Source organism: Geotrypetes seraphini, chromosome 7 (genome assembly GCF_902459505.1).
Source record: "Geotrypetes seraphini chromosome 7, aGeoSer1.1, whole genome shotgun sequence".
Classification (NCBI taxonomy): domain Eukaryota; kingdom Metazoa; phylum Chordata; class Amphibia; order Gymnophiona; family Dermophiidae; genus Geotrypetes; species Geotrypetes seraphini.
The window spans coordinates 164006229-164031974 of NC_047090.1; the positions used below are offsets into that span (position 1 = coordinate 164006229).

Here is a 25746-nt window from a genome sequence, read left to right on the forward strand (position 1 = left end):
GATCCGTCTCAGCATAGGGAGGGAAAAGTGTTAGGATCCGTCAGCGCTAAAAATCTCTTCGAGGTCTGTCAGAGCCAGAGACTAGTGCTGGAGCGGCAGAGCAGAAGCCAAGAGAGCGGGGAAAAGAAGTCTCCAAACTCCAGCACTAGTCTCTGGCTCTGACAGACCTCGAAGAGATTTTTAGCGCTGACGGATCCTAACACTTTTCCCTCCCTATGCTGAGACGGATCCGTCAGCGCTCAAATCTCATCAAGGTCTGTCAGAGACAGAAACTACAAGCGGCAGGGACACGGACCGACACGGACCTCAGATTTTTAAGGCCGTACGGGTTTAGATCCGCGAGGTCCGTCAGGTCCGTGTTTTACCCCTTCCCCATTTCTCCGACTGCATTTGTAAGCCATCTGCGAGCCCAGTCCGGCTTCGCGCTCTCTCCACTTGGCTCAGAAAAGCCTGCACCTGCGTGTTGACCTCTGGATTGCCAAAAACCTCGAAGAGGGGGGGGACGCTCCTAGGTCGCGACAACCGACCTAGTCGCGACTGGAGGCACCCCGCGCCCTTGCCTGTGGGCGGCGGTTCCAGTGATCCGAGGTGTCCCATGATTAAGCTCGATCCGGTCCCTGGCGCCCCTTGACACGCCCCTTTAGGTGTGCGAAAGTTATATAAAGCCCAGTCCTGGGCGTTTGTCCCTCACTGGTGGTGACAGGCGTGTGACAGATGCTGTGCCGGCGGTTCCAGCAGTAAAGCGATGGGCAACCGAGTTATCAGAGAGGATTTCGAATGGGTTTATACCGATCAACCCCACACTCAACGGAGGAAAGAAATACTAGGTAGGAACCGTCTTGGGTTAAAAAAAAAAAAATCAAAGCAGGTAGAGAGGGAGGTCTGCGAATTTATGCTGCCCTTAAGTTCGTTCGCATCACTTGCCGAGAGATGCTACAGGTGCTAACCTACTCGTCCTGTTTTTCTTGCTTATCCTGAAGGGGTGCATCTCCTAAGAACATAAGAATAGCCTTATTGGGTCAGGTCAATGGTCCTAGCCCAGTTCAAGGTGGCCAATCCAGGTCGCAGGTATCTGGCAAAAAAAAAAAAAAAACCCTCGAGTGTGATTTGTTTGTATAATACAATGTGTATTTTATTAGTTGCTCTATCTTCGTTTAGATTTAGAATATCCTCCAAAGGGAAAGAAAGCACCGCAAATGAACTACGCCTGACCCTAAAATGTCTAAAAAAAAATGCGACCAAGACTATATTCCAACTGCCTTAGGTCTCAATTTGGTCATTTATTTCACTTTATTCTAGGTTTCTTAAATCTTAACTTCTCAATAGCCCTAAAAGTAGATAAGCCACACTTACTGATACTATTAAACTTCAGAATGTACCACGCATAGAAGTGGTAGTAGTAGTCGGGTTGCTGCATTGTATCACGTCGGAATTCTCGTGTGCGCTCACACGTGGGACCGGGTAGAACGAGGACCCCGCGGATCTGTACCGCACGTCCTTAAAAATCTACTTACTTTCGGGGGAAGGGGGGAATAAGCTACATCCGCTTTCTTTTTAAGGCCGTGCGCTTTAATTCCGCGGGATCTGCGGATCCCCCGGGTAGACGGCATTAAGGGCGCCGGTGGTGCAAAAGGGAGGGCGTGCAGTAGAGTGGTCCCGAAAGTAAGGAAGCCCGAAGAACTGAGCCGAAAAGAGAGACACGTAGAGAAACGGGGCAGATCCCGTCCAATCACAAGATTGCAAAGATATTATGTAGATAGGGGGGTCGAGAATGTCTGGGGATAAAATGACGCTGCAGAATAATGAACAGTAGAAGTTAGGGGAAATCCTCATAAAGGACATTTTGAGTTAAAAAAAAAAAAAAAAAAAGAGCCAGACTGGATCGGGGTTCAGGAAAACGATATTTTCCCCCATCCCAGTACCAACAACAATTTTAAAAAGTGGGCTAAATGTTTTCTCTCTCTCGAACCTCACACATCCCGCTCACCGCCAAAGGTAAACAGATTTTAAGGACGCGCGGTAGAGATCCGCAGGATTCTCATTTTACCCAGTCCCCTCACGCGTTGGTACGGGTTGTTGATGCTGCGCGTGATCGGTTTGCGCGACCTGCGGTTAGAGATCTGCGCTTTAGGCTTCTATAGTGTGGGGAAGGTGCATGTAATTCTGAAACACCTGCTTGCTTTTAGGGAACTGCGTAGTTTTCCTCTGTAAAACTGACTTCTCTAGTAGTCCTTTCGTTAGTCTTGGCGAGCTTGAGGGCTCCAGTGGCTAGACCAGGGGAAGGGAACTCCGGTCCTCGAGAGCCATATTCCAATCCGGTTTTTAGGATTTCCCCAATGAATATGCCTGAGATCTATGTGCATGCACTGCTTTCAATGCATATTCATTGAGGAAATCCTGAAAACCGGACTGGAATATGGCTCTAGGACCGGAGTTCCCTACCCCTGGGCTAGACATTTAGCAAACTCCCCAGGGTACTCTTCTCTGAGGAACAAGGTAAAACCAGGATCCTCATTAAGTTGTATTGAGATCCTGGTTAGAGAATTACAGGGGGAAAAAATTATTGCCGTTCAGTCCCTGTTTCCGTCCTGTCCCCGCAAGCTCAGTCCCTGTCCCTGCCCCAGCCCCAGCCCCATGAACTCAGTCCCCATCCCCACCCCGCAAGCTCGGTCCCCGCCCCCGCCCTTCAAACTGTCAGATCCCATCTGCATTAGCCTGGAATAGTTATGATTTTATACTGAACTTATTTTATTAAAGTATAAAAAAGAGATAATATTCTGTACAATTGTCATTTTATAAATACAAATAAAACCTGTCTCCCCTCCACTGTTGTGAAAAATGAACAGACCAAATCACTACAGAATTCTACATAGAAAAATCAAGCTAACAGAATACTTCAGTCACACATGGCAGGAATACAACTAGGGCAACTGCCCTCTGCAACTAAGGGAGTGCAACTAGGGCAACTGCCCCCTGGTCAGAGACAGTGAGTCTTAAGCCAGCTGGAAGCTAAAGAAGCACAGTCTGGGCTTTGCGGTCCCCAGTTATGCCTAATACCAGCTCTAGCAGGTTACATATCTGAAATATTATAATCACAAAATATAAAATAAATTTATATTTCTCTACCTTTTGTTGTCTGGTAATTTTGTTCTTCAAGTCACATTGATCTCAGGCTTTGGTTTTGGGTTCCTTCTGTCTTCATCGTGGCATGGTTGGCTCCTGAAGGTAAAATAGGCTCAAGAGGAGCTGGGGAGGAGATGCCGAGTCTGATACGGGTGCAATTTTTTTTTACCACAGGAGCCAGACTTTTCACTGCTGCCACGGGGCGGTGAAAGGTCTTGTCCCCATTCCTGCAGTAAACCAGTTTCAAATGTCTCCATTTCTGCGGATTTACTGCGGTGACCATGGTAAACGGTCCCCGTATCATTCTCTAATACTGGTTAAAAAAAAAAAGCAGGATTTTCCAGGATCCTGGACTACCGTAACAACAGACCGCCTCTATTTTTGATTGCCACAGCTGCTGCTATGCATTTACATCAGTGGTCTCAAACCCGCGGCCCACTAGGTACTATTTTGCGGTCCGCGGTTTGTACTAGTGATGTCTGTACTAGTGCTGCCTGCTCTTTGAAGCGTCCTCCGTCTTCCCCCCTGGCCTCCCACTGTTACCTTCAGATAATTACCGCAGCCTGCAGAGAGGATTTCCGGTGCTGTAGCGATCCTTGCAGGCTGCCGTAGTTCTCAGCAGCACGTTCCCTCTGCCGTGATCTTGCCCCTGACATCAGAGGAGGGGCGGGACCGCAGCAGAGGGAACATGCTGCGGAGGCCGATGGCAGCCTGCAAGGAATGCTACAGCACTGGCGATCCTCTCTGCAGGCTGTGGTAATTAACTGAAACTAAGACTGGGAGGCCAGGGGGAAACTGGAGGATGCTGCAAAGGAGGGGAAACTTGCATGCCTTCGGGGGGGGAGGGGGGAGATTTATAAACTATAAAGAGTTTTACCTCATGCAAAGTTGTCATTTCTTTAATAAGACATTAACTATTTTTTCTGTGGCCCTGCAAGTACACTTCTCCCTCCATATTCACAGTTTCAGCATTCACGGTTTCAATTATTTGCCGTTTTTAGCTTGCTGACTCTTCCCCCCCCCTCCCATTACATGAGCTTGCATAGAGAAATTGCTGATTCCCAACACTTTACTGTGTTTTGCCTCTCCATGTTATTCGCGGTTTCACCATATTCACAATGGTTTTTAATAGAAAACAGCAAATAACATATGAAAAAGTTATTCACAGTTTTTTTGTATTCGTGGGTCTGTTAATCCCCCATCACAGTGAATACAGAGGAAGAAGTGTACCTACAAATGTGGTCCTGCAAAGGGTTTGAGTTTGAGACCACTGATTTACATGGAGTCCCCTGCAATGTTTTCTTCCCTTCTCTGCCGGTCTCGCCCCTTATGACATGCTCTTGTTTTCCTGTGTGGGTGGACCAGCAGAGAAGGAGAAGACGTCAGCGTGGGGCCTCCCTGCAGAATGACAACCAGAGGGGCAGTAAAAATAAGCTATAGCTTATCAGGCAGAGTTAAAAGAAAGAACAACAGTACTTTGAATTTAGAAGGTGCATATTCGTAACCTGGTCAATCTTATTGAAACTAATTATTCAGATTTATTTATTCATTTTTGTATACTGTTCACCCAGGGGAGCTCATAATGGTTTACATGAATTTATTCAGGTATTCAACCATTTTTCCCTGCCTGTCCTGGTGGGGCTAACAATCTATCTAATATACCTGGGGCAATGGGGGGATTAAGTGACTTGCCCAGGGTCACAAGGAGCAGTGTACTGCCAAATATTTATCTAACAAGGGTATGTAGAAGTTATCTCAAACAAAGCTTTAGAGTAATATGATTCTTTATTGCATACACATCAGATAATACCAAATAATGCAGATAGACATCAGATAATATACAATATATGAGCAAAGAATATCTATATACACCAAATAGCACAGTTACTTACCGTAACAGGTGTTATCCAGGGACAGCAGACAGATATTCTCTACATGTGGGTGACGTCATCCACGGAGCCCCGTTGCGGACAGCTTTTCAAGCAAACTTGATTGAAGATTTCAAGTTTACTGGTGCTGTACCATGCATGTGAGTGCCTTCCTGCTCCACTAGAGGGCGCATCCCCTTCAGGTCTTCAGTTCAGATAGCTAGCAAAGAAGCCAACCCGGGGAGGTGGGAGGGTTGCGAGAATATCTGCCTGCTGTCCCTGGATAACACCTGTTATGGTAAGTAACTGTGCTTTATCCCAGGACAAGCAGGCAGCATATTCTCTACATGTGGGTGACCTCCAAGCTAACCAAAAAGGGACGGAGGGAAGTTGGCAATTCAGGAAAACAGATTACGCAAAACCGACTGGCCAAACCGGCCGTCGCTCCTGGACAAAGTATCCAGACAGTAGTGAGAGGTGAAGGTATGAACCAAAGACCAAGTGGCAGCCTTGCAGATCTCCTCAATAGGCATGGTTCTGAGGAAAGCGACAGAAGCCGCCATCGCTCGGACTTTATGCCCCGTGATCCGACCTTGCAACGAAAGACCAGCCTGAGCATAGCTGAAGGAAATACAAGCAGCCAACCAGTTGGACAAGGTGCGTTTGGAAACAGGATGGCCCAACCGATTAGTATCAAAAGACAAAAGTTGAGGAACTTTCCGATGAGACTGAGTGCGTTGGAGATAGAAAGCCAACGCCCGCTTACAGTCAAGAGTGTGAAGCGCCACCTCACCAGGATGAGAATGTGGCTTAGGGAAAAACACCAGAAGGACAATAGACTGCTTAAGGTGGAAATCGGATACCACTTTAGGCAAGAACTTAGGATGAGTACGCAGGACCACCTTGTCATGATGAAAAACAGTAAAAGGTGGATCCGCAACTAGAGCCTGAAGCTCACTAACCCTGTGAGCAGAAGTAAGAGCAATCAGGAATATCACCGTCCAAGTCAGGAATTTCAGATGGGCAGAATCCATGGGCTCAAAGGGAGGTTTCATCAATTGAGCCAGAACCACATTAAGATCCCAAACCACGGGAGGGGGCTTGAGAGGAGGATGGACATTCAAGAGACCCCCACATAAACCGAGACACCAGAGAGTGGACCGATAGCGATTTCCCATCCAGCTGCTGATGGAAGGCAGCAATCGCACTAAGATGGACTCGAATAGAAGTAGTTTTGAGGCCAGATCGTGACAACGAAAACAAATAATCCAAAACCGAAGGTAAAGAGGCAGACACGGGATTCACACTATGCGAAGCATACCATGTGACGAACCATGTCCACTTCTGAGAATAACACTGCCTCGTAGAAGCCTTCTGAGAGGCTTCCAGAACATACCTGACCGACTGGGATAACTCAAAAGGAGGAGTCAGACGGAAAGGAACCAAGTTGTTAAGTGCAGAGACTGCAGATTGGGACGAAGTAGCGAACCCCGACTATGAGATAGCAGAGAAGGAAATACAGGTAGAAGCAGAGGTCCCAAACACTCAGTTGAAGAAGAAGGGGAAACCAAGGCTGCCGAGGCCACCGAGGAGCGATCAGAATCATCGTGGCTCGTGCCGACTTGAGATGAACAAGCGTCCTTAGAATCAAAGGAAAGGGAGGGAACGCATAAAGGAACCTGCCCAACCAATCCAGAAAGAAAGCATCGGCCTCCAGATGATCTGGAGAATAGATCCTCGAGCAGAAGCGAGGCAACTTGTGGTTGAGAGGCGATGCAAACAGATCTATCTGAGGAGTCCCCCACCGAAGAAATACCTGATGCAGAGTCTGGGAATGAAGTGACCACTCGTGCGGCTGAAGAAGGCGACTCAACTTGTCAGCCAGACAGTTATGCTCACCTTGGATGTAAACTGCTCGAAGAAAGATGTTGTGGCGTGACGCCCACTGCCAAAGACGCAGAGCTTCCCTGCAAAGGGACAGAGAACCCATTCCCCCTTGCTTGTTGACGTAATGCATCACCACTTGATTGTCGGTGCGCACCAGGACGACCTGATCCTGCAGCAGATGACGGAAAGCCACCACTGCAAAACAGATGGCCCAGAGCTCCAACAGATTGATGTGGCAGTGACGGTCCGCCTCTGACCAGAGACCCTGAGTCCAAAGACCGTCGATGTGGGCCCCCCCGGCATATGCCGAAGAGTCCGTCGTTAGGATCTTTTGAGGAGGAGGAACGATAAAGAGCAACCCGCTGGAGAGATTGGTAGAGTTGGTCCACCAGCGGAGCGAACATCTCAAAGAGGGAGTCACCGCATGCTGAGAAGTGGGATCCCGATCCTGCTGCCACTGAAACGCCAGGGTCCACTGAGGGACCCAAAGGTGCAGTCTGGCAAAGGGCGTGACATGGACCGTGGAGGCCATGTGTCCCATGAGGATCATCATCTGCTTGGCCGAGACTGAAGACCTCAGGGAAACCTGCCGACTCAGTTGCACGAGCGCATCCAGTCGAGGCTGAGGCAAAAACGAACAGAGGCGAACCGTTTCCAGCACTGCCCCGATGAACTGCAGAGATTGAGAGGGGGAAAGCTGGGACTTCGGGAAGTTCACCTCGAACCCGAGACTCTGAAGGAAGATAATAGTCTGACGGGTCGCTGAAATAACCGCCTCCCTCGATGGGGCCTTTATAAGCCAATCGTCAAGGTACGGGAAAACCTGAAGGCTCTGCGACCACAAGGCCGCAGCCACCACCACGAGACACTTTGTGAACACCCGTGGGGACGACGCCAGACCGAACGGGAGCACCCAGTACTGCAGGTGTAAGTCCCTCACCTGAAAACGGAGGAACCTGCGACAGGCCGGGTGTAAAGGGACGTGAGGGAACATATCGAGGGAACATAACCAGTCCCCCTCATCCATGAAGGGATACAAGATAGGAAGCGAAAGCATCCTGAATTTCTCTTGAATGAGGAACCGGTTCATCTTAGAAACATAGAAACATAGAAAATGACGGCAGAAAAGGGCCACGGCCCATCTAGTCTGCCCACACTAATGGCCCACCCCCTAACTACCTCCATGAAGAGATCCCACATGCCAATCCCATCTTTTCTTAAAATCTGGCATGCTGCTGGCCTCAATTACCTGTTGTGGAACATTATTCCAGAGGCCAATCACCCTTTCGCCATGAAATTTCCCACCCCTGATTTTCAACGGATGCCCTCTTGTTGCCGTGGGTCCTTTAAGGAAAAAGAGATCCTCTTCCACCTCAATACGGCCCGTGACATATTTGAACGTCTCGATCATGTCTCCCCTCTCTCTGCGTTCCTCGAGTGAGTGCAGCTGCAACTTACCCAGTCGTTCCTCATACGGGAGATCCTTGAGTCCTGAGACCATCCTGGTGGCCATTCGCTGAATCGATTCAACTCTCCACACATCTTTTTGATAATGCGGCCTCCAAAATTGTACACAGTATTCCAGATGGGGTCTCACCATGGATCTGTACAACGGCATTATGACCTCGGGCTTACAGCTGACGAAAGTTCTACGGATACAACCCATGATTTGTCTAGCCCTGGATGAAGCTTTCTCCACTTGATTGGCAGTCTTCATGTCTTCGCTAATAATCACCCCCAAGTCACGTTCTGCTACAGTCCTTGCTAGGATCTCACCATTTAGGGTGTAAGTCCTGCATGGATTTTTGCCGCCAAGGTGCATGACCTTGCATATTTTTTGGCACTGAAACTTAGATGCCAAGTCTTTGACCAATGCTCCAGCAGGAGTAGGTCCTGCGTCATACTGTCAGGCATTGAGCTTTTGTCAGGCACTGTGCTTTCATCTGTTGTGCGGTTGCCTACTATGTTTCATAGTTTGGCATCATCGGCGAATAATGTAATTTTACCTCGAAGCCCCTCAGCCAAGTCTCTTACGAAGATGTTAAATAGGATCGGGCCCAATACCGAGCCCTGCGGCACTCCGCTGATCACCTCCGTCGTATCGGAGAGGGTACCGTTTACCACTACCCTCTGAAGTCTACCTCTAAGCCAGCTTCCGAAGATCCAAGATGGGACGGAGGTCCCCTGTTTTCTTGTGGACCAGGAAGTACCGGGAGTAAAACCCCGAGCCCCGCTGACCCGGGGGACCCTCCTCCACCGCCCGAAGGCGGAGAAGGGCCTGAGCCTCGAGCAGAAGCAACGGAAGCTGCGTCCGACTGGAAAGAGACTCTCCTGGGGGTCTGTCCGGTGGCAAAACCCGGAAGTTCAGGGAATAACCCTCTTTGATGACCGAGAGGACCCAAGAGTCCAAGGTGATCAGCTCCCAGCTGTGATAGAAGACGGAAAGGCAGCCCCCGATGGGAAGGGACAGGTCCTGGGCGGAGGAGGGAAACCCCCTCCCGCCCAGACCGTCAAAAGGACGGCGCCGGCATAGTCGCTGCAGGGGTCTGAGGCTTAGCGGGAGCCCTCTGCTGCTGCTGGCGCCCCAGGGAAGGCCTGGAAAAGGCCGGTGTAGTCTTTTGTGGATACCGTCTGGGGGGCATCCGATATGTCTTGGGAGGGGCGGCTTTCGGCTTGGCCCACACCAAGGAGGCAAAGGAACGCTCATGCTCCAAGATGCATTTGGTGGCAGCCTCGATCGAGTCGTCAAAGAGATCGTTCCCTAAGCAGGGAAGGTTAGCCAAGCGATCCTGAAGATTAGGGTCCATATCGACAATGCGGAGCCACGCTAAGAGGCGCATGGCCACCGCAAAGACGGAGACCCGAGAGGAAAGCTCAAAGGCATCATAAGCTGCATGGAACATATACAGTCTCAACTGCGAAAGAGTTTCCACCAGACGCTGGAACTCCCCTCGGCGCCGGACAGGCAGGTCATCCTGAAAAGCGGGCAAGAATTTGACCAAGAACTTCAGATAGGATGTGAATGTAAAGTTATAATTCAAGACCCTATTTGCCATCTTAGAGTTTTGATATAGGCGACGGCCAAACTTGTCCATGGTCTGCTCTTCCCTGCCCGGCGGGACCGCCGCGGACACCTTGGAAGGGTGAGACTTCTTCAGAGAAGATTCTATCATCAGGGACTGGTGAGAAAGCTGAGCCCTCTCAAAGCCCGGACAGGGGACCATCCGGTACCGAGACTCCATCTTGGATGGGATGGCTGGAACCGCATAAGCGGTCTCCAAATTGCGGAAAAAAGCCTGCCTCAAGACTGGGTTCAAAGGGAGCCGCAAGGACTCTTTAGGAGGGCAGGGAAGGTCCAGCTCCTCCAAAAGCTCCTTAGTGTACTTCGAGTCCGAATGGAGGTCAAGATGAAGCGCCTTCCCCATGTCCTGAACGAACCGAGTGTTGAGGCTGTAGCTTTAACCACAGTGCCACACTCTCCCCTAGACAAGTTAATGTTACTGTCTTTTAAACAGAGCAGCAGTATGTAGCTGCTCCTCCTTCCATTACTATTTCTAAACCTGAGCAGGAGAAGATCAGCACCCTCTGGATGGACTAATGTGTGAGTCTGTTGAAAAGGTGGAATCTGTCTTCTGCCAGAAAATGCTTGTGTTCAAAAGTTTCATCCATTCCATGCACTCCTTCCCCATCAAAAACACAGGACCTTCCAGGATTTTGAAGGATGTGGAGGATCCTGCAGGATATCCAGGATCCAGTAGGATGTGTCAGGATCCTTCCAGAGTCTGCTCCCTTCTCTCTCCTCTCCACTTTCATCCAGCCTCTGTTCCCCTCTTTCTCCCCTCTCATTCAGTGTCTGCTCCCCTTTCTCTCCTTCCCACTTCCTTCCATCGCCTGTTCCCTCTCCCTCCACTTTGTGTCTGCTCCCCTTTACTCCCCACTTCCCTTCAGTCTCTGTTCCCCTTTGTGTCTCCACTTCCCTTCAGTGTCTGCTACTCTTTCTCCTCCCCACTTCCATCCAGCGACTGTTCCACCCTTTATCTCCAATTCCCTTCAGCATCTGCTTCCTTCTCTCTCCCCCATACATCCCTTCAGCTCTACTCAAACTCTTCCCCTCATTGGGCCATCTTTCTTCCTTCCTATCACCTTGGCAAGTGATTTTCAGAATCAAAGTTTTTTCTCTCAGAGGGGCCCAGACAACGGGAGCCATTCTCACAAGTCACGCATGGCTGCCCCAAAGCTTTTCCTCTGATGCAATTTCCTGTTTCCGCCTGGGTGTCTTATGTCAGAGGAGAAGCTTAGGGGTAGCTGTGCGCGGCTTGTGAGAAATTGCTGCAGAATCTTGGCCCCTCAGAGAGAGAAAAATGCCCACAAAGGTGACAGAAAGGGAGGGAGATGGACTGATGAAGGGAAGATATGCCCAGACTATGGGCCCTCCTGAAGCTGAGGGGCACTGAGCAGCTTCCATGAATGCCCTCTCCTGCCGGCCCTGGCTGTGCTGAAGGAAGACAACTGGACTCAGATTACAGAACCCTGGCATATCCAGCAGGATTCGACAGGTCCTTCACTTTTGATGGTGAAAGAGTGCAGGGAATAGATGTTTCCTCACTTATAGATTGTGAAAGGTATAGAATCTAGGTGTATATAGCCCTTTTTAGGGTCAGAATTGCAGGATCCTGGCAGGTCCTGTGCTTTTGATGGGGAAGGAGTGCAGGAAATGGATGTTTCTTGCCTTATAGGTGGTGAAGGGTGCTGAATCCAGGGGGATACAGCCCTTCCTGGGATCAGAATTGCAAGATCCTGACACATCCTGCTGGATCCTGTGCTTTTGATGGGGAAGGAGTGCAGGGAATGGATGTTTCCTGCCATATAGGTGGTGAAGGATGCTAAATCCAGGTGTATATAGCCTTTTCTGGGGTCAGAATTGCAGGATCCTGACATATCCTGGCAGATCCAGTGCTTTTGATGAGAAAGGAGTACAGAATATGGATGTTTCCTGCCACTGTCCCCCCCCTCCCCCCTTCACTTCATCTACTATTTATTTTACTCTTTCTGGAACATATTGATTGTATTTTATGCCTCTTTCAGTCCCCTACAATCACTTCCTGCAGCAGCTTCCACTATCTTGCCTACAATTTAGCTCTGCTACTTGGCACCAAGTATTTTGACTCATTTTCTGTCATTCTGCAGGAAGTCCCCTCCCCTTTTTCTGACATCATTGGTCCTTCTCTGCCAATCCCACCCAAAGAAGAAAAGTACTGCATCATAGTGGGTGGGACTTTACAGAGAAGGGTAAAAGAGCATGGGGATTCCCCACTGAAAGACAGTCTGCTGCTGTCATAAAAGAAGAACTTTCCATTCTCAAGGTGGTCTGCCCTAGATCCTGGAGATCCTGAGAATCCTGGTTTTACCTACAACCTCTGTTTAATTGAAACATGAATAGATGCTTTAATTAAAACTGGATTATATTTTTAAAATATACTCGCTAATGAGATGGTGAGGATTTTTGATCGTTTCAATTTTTTTTTTTTTTTAAATATGGGATCATGGTGGGTACCTAGCTCCTTTTGAAATTGTATGATAAAAAGTGCCCTATTTTGAATTAATTTCCTCCCCCTTGTTCATGGTGTTTTGTTTTTGTATCATTTTATTATAGCTTTCCAGCAGAGGTAAAATAGCTTCTTTCTGATCTTTTTGAGTATCGTCCAGAACTGATATTTTAGAGCACTGGTTTTACTTAATTCTGGGAAGATAGTGGTGTTGGGAAGTTCCTTCCATTTAGCCCCTGTTTTGATTCTAGGTGATTCTGTTCTGGCCGTGATCAGAATGCCAATGGAAATGCAAAGTAGACGAACAGGGTTGCTTTATAGTACGTTACAAATGCACAAGTTCCTCTCTGTGAAACTACAGATGGCCCTACCTTGCCCCTGGTAATTCCAAGGGAGTGGCTGCAAAATTCAGCTCTACCCTTAAATTCCCCGTGGGAGGCCAGAGCAATGGCAAGACTACTATTTGGGTCTCTGCCAGGTACGTGTGACCTGGCTTGGGCCACTGTGGAAATAGGATAAGAACATAAGAATAGCCTTACTGGGTCAGACCAATGGTCCATCAAGCCCAGAAGCCCATTCTCACGGTGGCCAATCCAGGTCACTAGTATCTGGCCAAAACCCAAGGGGTAGCAACATTCCATTATCTCAGAGTAAGCAAGATTCCGGAACCCCAAATAATAGCAACATTCCATGCAGAATCCCCAAAGAGTAGCAAGATTTCCATGCTACTGATCCAGGGCAAGCCATGGCTTCTCCCGTGTCATTCTCAATAACAGATGCTGATCTACGATGGAACATGGTCTGACCTAGTATGGCTTTATGTACTTTTCTCTTTAGCCAGCACCGATGTCAGTTTGTGAAAAGGAAGGTAGTACAGGGTGCCCACAAAAACATGCCTTGATTTGAATTGGTTATAAAATCAAAACTTATTGGAATATTTATAAATAAGATGACAGCAAATACAAGTCCCAAAAAGCACGGTTAGCAAGATCTTATACAATTGCTTGCCCTTTCACCCTTATAAGCTGTAATTGGTGCAGAAGTTACAACCTTCAAACAATGCAATGCGACAAAATGACCAGGTGCTCCTCAAGTGACCCCTGAGGTCAACGGACATTACTGTTTGTGACCTTTTTCCTTTGGGGGTATGTGAAAGAGAGAGCATCCTACCTCCACTACCCGCAACCATGGATGATCTGCAGGAGCGCATCACTGAAGCTATAAATGCAATCACGCCAGATATGCTTCGGAGAGTCTGGCCCGAGCTCGATAAATCGCATTGATGTTTGCCGAGTAACAGGTGGGGCGCACAGCGAGGGTATGTAATCAACAGATACCATATGAAACTTTGGGTTGATAAACTATAGTTTCAAAGGTGAAAGAAATCCTCCAATAAATTCTGGTTTTGTAACTATTTAAATTAAGGAGTGTTTTGTGGGCACCCTATATAATAGTCCTTCAAGATGTCCTTTATAGCTATTGCTGGATTTGGCATGTTATATGGCATTAGACCATACATCTTGGTCGTAGTTCTTATTTGGTAATACAGATCTATAGTCTCAGTCCTGGAGAAAAGCTCTTTGTAGATCAGTGACCTGTAAACTTTGTCGAGCTGCGGAACATTAAACGTAATGGCCGAGGCTCGAGGCATCCTGGAAGTGCGCAATGTTGATGTGATGACATCACACGCATGCATGACATCATCACTTTGATGTCCGTACATGCGTACAGGCCCTGAGCCGCTAGTGGGGCTGCTGGTGGGGAAAATGTGCAGAGAGGAGAGGTACTGGCGCCAGCTGATTGCCTACAGCAGGGGTAGGCAACTCCAGTCCTCGAGAGCCACAGGCAGGTCAGGTTTTCAGGATACCCACAATGAATATGTATGAGATGGATCTGCATGCACTGCCTCTTTAAGATGCAAATCTATCTCATGCATATTTATTGTGGATATCCTGAACACCTGACTTGCCTGTGCGCTCGAGCACCGGAATTGCCTACCCCTGATCTAGTAAATGGGCACAAGTATAGAGAAACCAAGCCATTGTGACATCACCGATGAGGTTGGCTCTTAGGCATTGGTAGAATGAGGCGTTATGACATCACAATATGAGGAGCCACTGAAAGTTTCTCAGCCCAACCAAAGAGAGAATGATATGGAGCCACGAAACTTACACTTCTTGACACTTTACCTTTCAATGAAGCTAATGTATTTAGTACAGGGGTAGGCAATTCTGGTCCTGGAGAGCCGGAGCCAGGTCAGGTTTTCAGGATATCCACAATGAATATGCATGAGATGGATCTGCATGCACTGCCTCCTTGAGATGCAAATCTATCTCATGCATATTTATTCTGGATATCCTGAAAATCTGTGGCCCTCAAGGACCGGAATTGCCTACCCCTGGCCTGCAGGATGTGCCTCTCACTGCAAGAGACACATCCTTTAGGCAGTCAGCCAGCACTGGCACCTCTCCTTCTTCCCAGTGTTTCACGGCACATCTGAAATTTCAGGAGGCACACAGTTTGCAATACACTGTTGTAGATCATTCTAGATTTTTAGTTATACTTCTTTGGCAGTGATTTGTTAATGGTTAGAGTGCTGAATGTGGAGGGGGGGGGGCTGAAGGTAAAAAGATTCTATTGCTTGATGTGGGGAAAAATGTTTAAGCAATCTGTAGATCTTGTCATAAAGTATTGCTAGAAAATCCTGCACCAGAATGTTCATTCAGTGTAAAAGTATTGATATAAACTTCTTAGGGGGGAATTTGAGAGGGAATATCTCCTGGAATTCCCAGGGGATCCTCCTTCACAACTGAACTACTCTATAAAGTCTTCCTTCTCTCAATTCCTCTCGGTGCTCTCCCCAAAATCCTGAGGATTGGAGAGTGTCTGGTATAATGCAAGGGATGATCTTGGAACAAACCTGAGCCTGGTGTTGCTATGCAAATTGGCTGAAGCTATACCAAACAAAATTACTGACTATATAGAGCAGGGGTGCCCAACACGTCGATCGCGATCGACCGGTAGCTCAGGAAGGCAACATGAGTCGATCGCAGAGCCCATCCCGGGCTCCGTGATAGACTCATGTTGCCGTCCCGATCTACCGGGCCTATCAGCCTTCCTCTCCCCGACGTCAAAGACGCCGACGCGGGCATTAGGCTGTTTTTGTCATTTTGGATGGGGGGTGGCAGCGGCAGCAGCAGCCTGAAAAAGTAATCATCCTGGCCGGGGTCGGTGTCATGCTCCGGAGCTTCTACAGCCTTCCTATCTCCCTCTCCCTTCTACCTGCTTCTGGCCACACCCCCTGCTCCGCGGCTCTCTTCGGCAACTCAGCAGCAGCGATCGACACAAGCTTCTGACGTCGGGGCCTACCCTCTGCGAGTCTCGCTTGTTTCAACTTCCTTTTCCCACAAAGACGGGACTCGTAGAGGGAAGGCCTCAATGTCGGCAGCTTGTCTTGATCACCGCTGCTGACGAGTTGCTGAAGAGAGCCGCGGAGCAGGGGGGTGCCCCTGCCAGGTGCAGGTAGATGGGAGAGGGCCAGATGCAGGACTCACGGGTGAGGGAGGAGAAGAGAGAGAGAAAGAGAGAGGGGAGGGAAACAAAAGGAAATATTTCATACTGGGCTGGGCCGGAGTGGAGGGAGGGTGGAAAGATTCTGGCTACCGGGTGCAGTAACAAAGGAAAAGGGGGGAAAGCTGAAAATGGAGATAGTGACACAAAGAAGAGAAAGGGTAAGCAGGACCTACTGAATAAGGATAGAGATACAGAGGGGACATGAAGAGGAGGTGAAATAGAGACATAGAAGTAATGCTGAAAAAGTGTGTGTGGGGGGGGAGATAAAGACATTGAAAGGGCAAATGGTGAACATGGGGTAAAGACAAGGACAGAGACAAATGAAGATTCTGAAAAAGTGATGAGATAGGGATATAGGTGAGATGGACACAAAGAAGGGTGATGCTGGAAAATAGGTGGAATGGTAATTCTGACAGACACAGAAGGGAAATGCTGGATCAAGGAGAGATGGGGCTCAGGCTGGATGGAATGAGGAGAAATGCCTTGTTGGCCCGGAACTTCCTCTCCTACGTCAGAATTGACGTCAGGGAGCGGAATGCTGGTCAGCGCGGCGCTTCTGCAGGGAAAGCTTGGGACGGCGGTGGCTTGGGGGCTATTCCCCGATGGTGGCAGCAAACCAAGTGGCTTGGGGGAGGCATGGAGAAAGAAAGAAAGGGGGCAGACAGGGAGACAGAAAGAAGGGGGAACAGGGAGACAGAAAGAAAAAGTTTGGGGAGAGAATGAGGTCTGGAGGAGAGGAAACATAACAGGAGGCTGAAAGAAAGGAAGAAAGATTGGATGCACAGTCAGAAGAAATCACCAAATAGCAAAGGTAGGAAAAATGATTTTATTTTCAATTTAGTGATCAAAATGTGTCTGTTTTGAGAATTTATATCTGCTGTCTATATTTTGCACTATGGCTCCCTTTTACTAAACCGCAATATCATTTTTTAGCGCAGGGAGCCTATGAGCATTGAGAGCAGCGCGAGGCATTCAGCGTAACTCCCTGTGCTAAAACCTACTATTGTGGTTTAGTAAAAAGGGAGGGGGTGTATTTGTCTATTTTTGTATTTTGTTACCGAGGTGACATTGCATAGTCATCTGCCGTGACCTCTTTGAAAAAACCCGGAATATGAATAATTAACATTTTCTCTGCCTTTCATTGTGCTTTGTGTTTTTTTTTAAATTTTATTGTTGGAAGATCATTTTGACTTAGTCATTATAAAAGTAGCTCGCAAGCCCATAAAGTGTGGGCACCCCTGATATAGAGCATGAAAGGATTTTAAGACTATCTTCCTTTTTGGTGAACTTCTTAAAGACCTGGTTCTTTGCAGAATTGGAAGTATTTGGAGACTGAGATAACTGCTTAGAGGTTAAATTTTATTTTTTAAACTTTGCATTTTTTGTAATTTTATTATTGTGTAATGTAATCTACTACTATTAATTATTTTTCTAGCACTACCAGACCTATGCAGTGCTGTACAGAGTCACAAAGAAGACAGTCCCTGCTCAAAAGAGCTTATAATCTAAGACAAACAGGCAGTGGCGTACCTAGGGGGGGGCGGGGGGGGGGCGGGCCGCCCCGGGTACCAGCCCTGAGGGGGTGTTCCCGGCCTTGCCGCTCAGTCCCCCCCCACGCCCGAAGGACCGCTCGCCCCACTGACCTTCCAGCACACCTATGAAGCAGCCCGCAGCAGGATCGCGACGTCAGCAATCCCTCAGCTGCTTGGGCGCTGCTTCCTGCGCCGCGGTCCCGTCCCTCCTCTGACGTCAGAGGAGGGGGCGGGACCGCGGCGCAGGAAGCAGCGCCCAAGCAGCTGAGGGATTGCTGACGTCGCGATCCTGCTGCGGGCTGCTTCATAGGTGTGCTGGAAGGTCAGTGGGGCGAGCGGTCCTTCGGGCGTGGGGGGGGCAGTAGCTTAAGGTAGCCCGGCGCAGGAAGCAGCTCCTAAGCAGCGCAAAGATAGCTGACGTCGCGATCCTGCTGCGGCTGCTTCATAGGTAGTGCGGGGAGGCCAGGGGGGCGAATGGTCCTTCGGGGTGGGTCGGGGCATCAGGCCTTCAGGGTGGGGCGGGCGGGCGGGCAGGCAGACTTTCAAGGGGGAGGGGGGTGACAGGCAGGCAGGCAGGCCTTCAAGGGGGGGTGCAGGTCTTCGGGGGGGGGGTGCAGACCTTCAAGGGGGGGCAGGCCTTCAAGGGGGGGACAGGCAGGCAGGCCTTCAAGGGGGGGACAGGCCTACAAGGGGGGGGGACAGGCCTACAAGGGGGGGCAGGCCTACAAGGGGGGGGGACAGGCCTTCAAGGGGGGGACAGGCCTTCAGGGGGGGTGCATGCCTTCAGGGGGGGTGCCGACCTTCAAGGGGGTGCAGGCCTTCAAGGGGGGGACAGGCAGGCAGGCCTTCAAGTGGGGGGACAGGCCTTCGGGGGGGTGCAGGCCTTCGGGGGGGGTGCAGACCTTCAAGGGGGTGCAGGCCTTCAAGGGGGGGACAGGCAGGCAGGCCTTCAAGGGGGGGACAGGCCTACAAGGGGGTGGGACAGGCCTTCAAGGGGGTGCAGGCCTTTGGGGGGGTGCCAACCTTCAAGGGGGGGTGCAGGCCTTCAAGGGGGGGGACAGGCCTTCAAGGGGGGACAAGCAGGCAGGCCTTCAAGGGGGGGACAGGCCTACAAGGGGGTGGGACAGGCCTTCAAGGGGGTGCAGGCCTTTGGGGGGGTGCCAACCTTCAAGGGGGGGACAGGCCTTCAAGGGGGGACAAGCAGGCAGGCCTTCAAGGGGGGGTCAGGCCTACAAGGGGGGGGGACAGGCAGACCTTTAAGGGGGGACAGGCCTACAAGGGGGTGGGACAGGCAGACCTTTAAGGGGGGATAGGCCTTCAAGGGGGGACAAGCAGGCAGGCCTTCAAGGGGGGGTCAGGCCTTCAAGGGGGGGGACAGGCCTTCGGGGTGGGTGCAGGCCTTCGGGGTGGGTGCAGGCCTTCGGGGTGGGTGCAGGCCTTCGGGGTGGGTGCAGGCCTTCAGGGGGGGACAGACCTTCGGGTGGGGGGTACAATCCTTCGGGGAGGGTGCAGGCCTTCAGGGGTGGGGTTTAGGCGTTCAGAGGGGGACAGACCTTCGGGTGGGAGGTAAAGTCCTTCGGGGGGTGCAGGTCTTCAGGGGTGGGGTGTAGCCCTTCTGAGGGGGGACAGACCTTCGGGGGAGGGGGGTCCTGGTGTAAAAGTACACAGAGGGAGAGAGGGAAGGGGGGGTTCAAAGATACGTGCATATGCCAGACTTTGGGGGTTAGAAATAATGGGTCTAAAAACAGAGGAGTGGGAGAGAGATGGTGCATAATGGGATTTAGGGAGGGAAGGAACAGAAAGGGAGAGAACTTGGAAACAGGGGATGGTGTGGAGGGGGGATAGAGATACTGGATAGGAGGATAGTTGGGAACAGAAAGGGAGAGATGGTGGATCCTGGGGTGGTGGGGAGTTGAGAAAAGGTGAATCTGTGGATGGAGACAAAAAAAAGGAAAGATGCCAGATCTCCGGGAGAGGGAAGGGAAACGGAAGGGGAGAACAGAGATGGCAGACGGATGGTTAGCACGGAGAAAGGAGACCCTGGCAAGCAAGACAACAAGAGCCTGGGACCAACAAGATTTGAATATTGATCAGAGAACAAAAGGTAGAAAAAATAATTTTATTTTCTGTTTTGTGATTACAATATGTTAGATTTGAAAAGTGTACATGAGACAGCTTGAAATGGGAACTTTTCTATTTTTGTGAATGGCAAGGCTGAGTTCAGTTAAAATATATGCTTTATAAGAAAATATAATAATGTGTTTTATAAAGTTTATAAGCATTGCTGGCATACTCGGTGAGGTGTTCCTAGTGTTGGTGGTGGTGGTAGCATGTCAGTGTGTTGAGAGGAAGAGGTAGTCTGGGAAATTCTGCTGAGCAAACTCTGGGCCCATTTCCACCCCCAGTTAGTCCACTCCACTCAACTGGTTCACACACTGAGTGGGTCTTTGGGTGTTATTTCTGGGTAGTTGTTTTAGAATCTCTTCCAGTGGTTTGTCAGTATCTCCTTCTGGTCCAAGGAAGGAAACTTTGTCAACCTTAGCATTGACCTTCAGAATATGTTTGTAACAACGCTGCTTGTGTGGCATTAGGCTATGTAGTGATCGAAAGAAAAAAACAGACCTTTGCACATTTTTGCACTATATGGTGGGTGTATGAGGAGATTCATTTCCTGCACAGTTAAGTCCATGTGAAGTTACCTTGTGCTGTATTTGACATCTAGCAAGGTCTCTGTTTGGAAGGAAAGATCTAAGCTTAAAAATGAAGTGGCCAGAAGTTATGTTAAAAGTAGATAGCGTAGCTGGTTTTAAGAAAGGTTTGGACAAATTCCTGGAGGAAAAGTCCATTGTCTGTTATTAAGACATGGGGGAAGCGTCTGCTTGCCCTGGATTGGTGCACTCAGCAGCAACAAATACTAGTTTTGGCTGGCTCTTTCCCCGCATTTCTCCTCTCTTCCCCACGATTTAATATCCAGTTCAGGCAGTAAGTAAATGCATCGGCAGGGGGGGTCTGGTAAGTCTTGGGGGCTGGGGATGGAAGGTGAGAATCAGTTCTGTAGGCTATCAGAAATTTGCTTAATTATCTACTCACACAGAAAAGCAGTAAAGTCAATAGGTTCTCTGAGTGGGAACAACCTGTTTGATCTTGCACTCTTGTGATTGACCAATTGTTTATCACTGTTTAATTTATCACATTGATTAATTTGAGCACACCTGAGGTGTCCTATGATGGTGTGCACTGCAGGCAGAGGAGCCTTATTGTGTAAAGCACTGGAGAATTCTCTCCTCTCGCTTACCTCTCACGCTGAGGACACCCTGCTTCAGTATAATCATTTATATGATTTATCTTATAAACATTATTACGTGGTCTTTTCCTCAAGTGCTGAGACATCAGGTTGTTCTCACTTGGAGAACCTATTGACTTTTACTGCTTTTCTGTGTGGCTTTAACATTTTTGCTATTCAGTATACCTAAACTATTATTCAGTAGAAAAAATATGGTTTGTTCAATCAAATCCTGTGTGGACATTGGACTTCTATGAGTGAATGTTCTGCTTGATTGAACAAACTAAATTTTTTCTACTGAATAATAGTCTAGGTACAATGAAAGTAAATAGCAAAAATGTTTGAGTAGATAATTAAGGAAATCTTTTTCATATTGCTTGCTTATGGACTGGGAAAAAAGACTGTTCAAGCAAATGTCTCCAGAACTGCTTTAATGGAAAAATGTGATTTTTTTTTTTTAAGTACTTTGTGAAATTTATTGTTGTTGTGAAATTTATTGTTATACTTTGTTTAAACTTAAAAAGCGGTGTCATTAACAGTGAATCTAATCGAAAAATCGATTCAACAGGGTGAATCGAATCGAATGAAATATTTTTCTCTGAATCGGGCAGCACTATTGGCTACCATGAGAATGGGCTACTGGGCATGATGGACCATTGGTGTGACCCAGTTAGGCTATTCTTATGTTATGTTCTCATCTGTAGGGGCCTTTGTTTTCACTTCTTATTTTAATGTATTTTTTTCCTGGGAACTTATCAGTGTTTTTTTATAATGGGAACAAAAATGGAAGAGAATTAATGTGTGTGGAATGGGGGGGTAACTAATTTCTTCAGCTAAATAATTCAATCCACTTCAAACAGACATAGGAGAACTCACGCACCATTCACACACCCTCCAACCAAAAACGTCAAAAGAAAAAAACTGTTCGACAACCTCCTAGCCATTCGAGCTGCAACACTTGACCCCCAACTCTACAACCTATTGACCTCGACCACAAACTACAAAACCTTAAAAAAAGAAATAAAAACCCTTCTATTCAAAAAACACATAAAACCAAACTAACATAATCAGAACTGTCCCAAGCATCACCTGCAACTACTCCATATGTACTTCTGATGTCATGACAATTCCGACATAATTTATGTTATGTTATGTTTGGAATAATGGTTACATAAATGAGGTTCAATAAAAGAAAATTTTCACTGCCTGTTTCTATTCTGACCATTTATTCCATTTCATGGTTATTGCAAAAAAAAAAAAAAAAAAAAATTTCCATGAGGGGGGGGGGTGTCAAAAAATGATGGGCCCCGGGTGCCACATACCCTAGGTACAATTATGCAATAGCACAAATTTCTTTTATTTTATCCCAAGACCAACTAATCAATATACCAAATCAAAGGGAGACATACATCTAAGTCAACCTTTTGTGTCCTGGAATCTTAATACGCTATTACCCCGATCCTCAGCGGCACCACTTGGAACTCAAACCACTCTCATTGTTCCAAGCTTTATGTGTCAGATCGTCACTGGATCGTTTTGCTTTTTTTTAATTTTATATAAATATATATCTTTTTTCTTCTTTTTTGAAACTATATCAAAGTAATTTTCATAAGGAATTTTTAAGCATGTTACTTAGCTTAGTTCTGTGGTCTCTGGCAGGGGGTTAACACCGACATGTTTCGCATTCAAGCTTTATCAAGGAACCCCTATCGGACATAAAATTACCAATAAATTATGTCTATCAGAATAGTGACAAGAATATTACATATTCAAAAGATAGCAATAAAGGCCATCTATCTTCATAAGACCTAAATCTGCTAAACAAGTCTTACCTCCATATAAATACCGCCAAACTCTGACCACTATATCAAGAGCACTATATTCTGACCCTCTTGGGGCTTGCTCTATAAATATCCTGTAAAAACGCCGCCGCCATTGCTCTTGATATAGTGGTCAGAGTTTGGCGGTATTTATATGGAGGTAAGACTTGTTTAGCAGATTTAGGTCTTATGAAGATAGATGGCCTTTATTGCTATCTTTTGAATATGTAATATTCTTGTCACTATTCTGATAGACATAATTTATTGGTAATTTTATGTCCGATAGGGGTTCCTTGATAAAGCTTGAATGCGAAACATGTCGGTGTTAACCCCCTGCCAGAGACCACAGAACTAAGCTAAGTAACATGCTTAAAAATTCCTTATGAAAATTACTTTGATATAGTTTCAAAAAAGAAGAAAAAAGATATATATTTATATAAAATTAAAAAAAAGCAAAACGATCCAGTGACGATCTGACACATAAAGCTTGGAACAATGAGAGTGGTTTGAGTTCCAAGTGGTGCCGCTGAGGATCGGGGTAATAGCGTATTAAGATTCCAGGACACAAAAGGTTGACTTAGATGTATGTCTCCCTTTGATTTGGTACATACCCTAGGTACGCCACTGCAAACAGGATATCATGGATACAGTTAAGGGGAACGCTTAATCAGCTGGCTGGGTTGGAAGGCAGTGGAGAGTAGAGTTATGGATGGAAGGCTATATCAAAAAGGTGGGGTTTCAGTCTGCTTTTAAACAAGGGAAGGGGCTTGGCAGATAAACTCGGGTCTGGAACTGGCAGTGGAGAAGGGCACAGCTAAGAGTGGCTTATCTGAGGAATGGAGTTCTCTGGGAGGTGTATAAGGAGAAAGATTGAGAAGTAGCAGAATAAACACACTTGTAGGTAAGCAACAAGAACTTGAACTGTATGCAAAGGCAGATAATCTGTCTTCTACAGTGATGAAAAGGCAAGATAGTTCAAGTTCAGGTTACTTTTGTTTGATAAACTGCTTAGCATGAGCTCAGCAAAGGCAAGTTTGTTTTTGCCGTAACCAGTTTTTCTGTGTTTTGAAGGTGTGAACAAGTGGATAATAGTGAGGTGACTGATGTAATGCAGTGATCGGCCAACCTCTTTTTTTTTGGTAAAGGACCACTGTATGAATACAAAGATTTCGAGCTTAAAAACATTCTACTAATTTTGTAAACCGCCTTGACCTGTTTGTTCAGACTGGGTGTTTAACATTTTAAAAAGTAATGCTAACTGTGACACACGTTTCTCCACCTCCGATGTTCTGCTGTTGCAAATTGCACTTTGGGCCAAAGCGCTAGTCACTTCTTGCTGCAGCACCTCTTTTATAAGCTGTTTTAATTGTTTCAAGTTCAGCCATAACAGGCTCGATTATACCTAGCCCCTCGGGCCTCTCTTTCAATGCAATAATCTTCATAGGGGTGGGAAGATCTTGTTTGATCCTCTTACCGCTGTTGTTACCCCCACTCTGGGACCAGTAAATACTTTCATTTTCAGTTGATTTGTTTGGACAAAGCCATCTTCTGCAATCTTTTCACCCGGTTTTGAAACACCCAAACAAACTGACGAGCAGTACAGCGACCGTTGATAGCCCAAAGGCGGGGAGAGCAACGGACTTACGTCGCCATTTTTTGACGTCGTAGGCTCCGCCCCTCTGCTTTGGACTGGGGTTCACGTAAACAGCACGTTGAGGCATTAAAAGAAGGAAATTTAAATTCTGGGAAATAGATCTCGCCAGGACAATCTATGTATCATGGGAATTCATGAAAATGCTGAGGGTGGAGATCCGATAAAGTTTATAGAGGATTTCATACCTAAAATTCTACAAATCAAATTTAAATCAACATTCAAGATGGAGAGAGCCCATAGGATTCCAGCAAAGAAAGAGGGGTATAATCGAGGATATAGACCCATGATTGTGAAGGTGCTACACTACAATCAAGCGTTTGAAATTTTAGCAAGAGCACACCAGTTAAAGGACATTAAGTGGAACGGAGCAAGGATTTATATTATGCTAGATTTGGACAGGCAAACGGCCCAGAGGTGCAAGAAGTTCTTAGATTTACGGCCACAATTAAGGGCGATTGGAGCTCAATACGGCTTATACTTTTCCGGCTGTTATGAAAATCACTCACAATAACAGCACGTGAACGGCCGGAAGAGCTAATGGAATTCATGGCGGGACTTAGAAGAAACGGAACAACGGAAACTAACATGGGAGTGCCACAAAAGTTGTTAAGCCTTCGGATGTTGAATTGGTTTTGACTTTAGCATAAGTACAGTTATTGAGTCCTTGTTTAGCGGTAGGAGAGATTTTGCACAGATGCCTGCTATTTCAGGGTGTAGGACTAGCCTAACTATTGGATAGTTACAATGCAGGGACTGTGGGGATTTGTTTCAGGGAGGGTTGGGAAATTACATGCAGAGAGTGTAAAGGATAGATTGTATGTGAGTAAATGGATACAAGTTTTCTATAGGTTGTATGAAGGGTTTGATATATATGGAATGTGTGAATGGTTTGAATGTTGGATGGAAAGGGTTGAAAGTGAAAATGATTGGGTATTATTGGGTTTTCTATAGTGTAATATTTTGTTCCCCTTCTATGCAAAACGAATTGTTGATGAGAATTATATTCAATCTGTCAGGGTATTGGAAATGTTATGCAGAGTTGTGGGTGTAATAATTTTGACATCTATGGGAGAAAGGATAAAATACAGTGATGCTATGATTCTGTTTTATTTCACCAGAATGCAGATAACATTGATGTTGTCCTGTCTGTTCCTTTTTGTTTGTAGATTATATGGTGGCGACACTGTTTGGCAGATGGATGTCTTAAGTTGTATTTCATCTGTTACAGCACATGCTATATCATTGATGTTGTCCTGTCTGTTTTTTTTTTGTTTGTAGAGCATATTTGGCAGATGGATGTCTTAAGTTTTATTCTGCCCAATACATAATGTATCATTTATGTCATTTTGTCTGTCATTTTTTATATGCAGGGTATATAGATGTGATATTGTCTGGCTGGTAGAAGTCTTGAGTTTTAGTCAATCTGTCACAGAAACATCATATCTTCATTTGGTTTATAT

The 25746-nt window shown here is 47.2% G+C and overlaps 1 protein-coding gene across 2 annotated transcripts in view; it reads left to right on the forward strand.

Moving 5' to 3' along the window:
* Window positions 1-711: 711 nt before the first annotated feature.
* DEGS2 (delta 4-desaturase, sphingolipid 2) overlaps window positions 712-25746 on the forward strand; it is a 146781-nt gene continuing 121746 nt past the window's right edge. For both annotated transcript variants that reach the window (XM_033951869.1, XM_033951868.1), the window contains exon 1: window positions 712-827. Coding sequence is in view for 1 of the 2 variants with exons in the window: in XM_033951868.1 (XP_033807759.1) it covers window positions 746-827 (82 nt within the window). In the remaining variant the exon portion in view is untranslated. The remainder of the gene's footprint in view (window positions 828-25746) is intronic.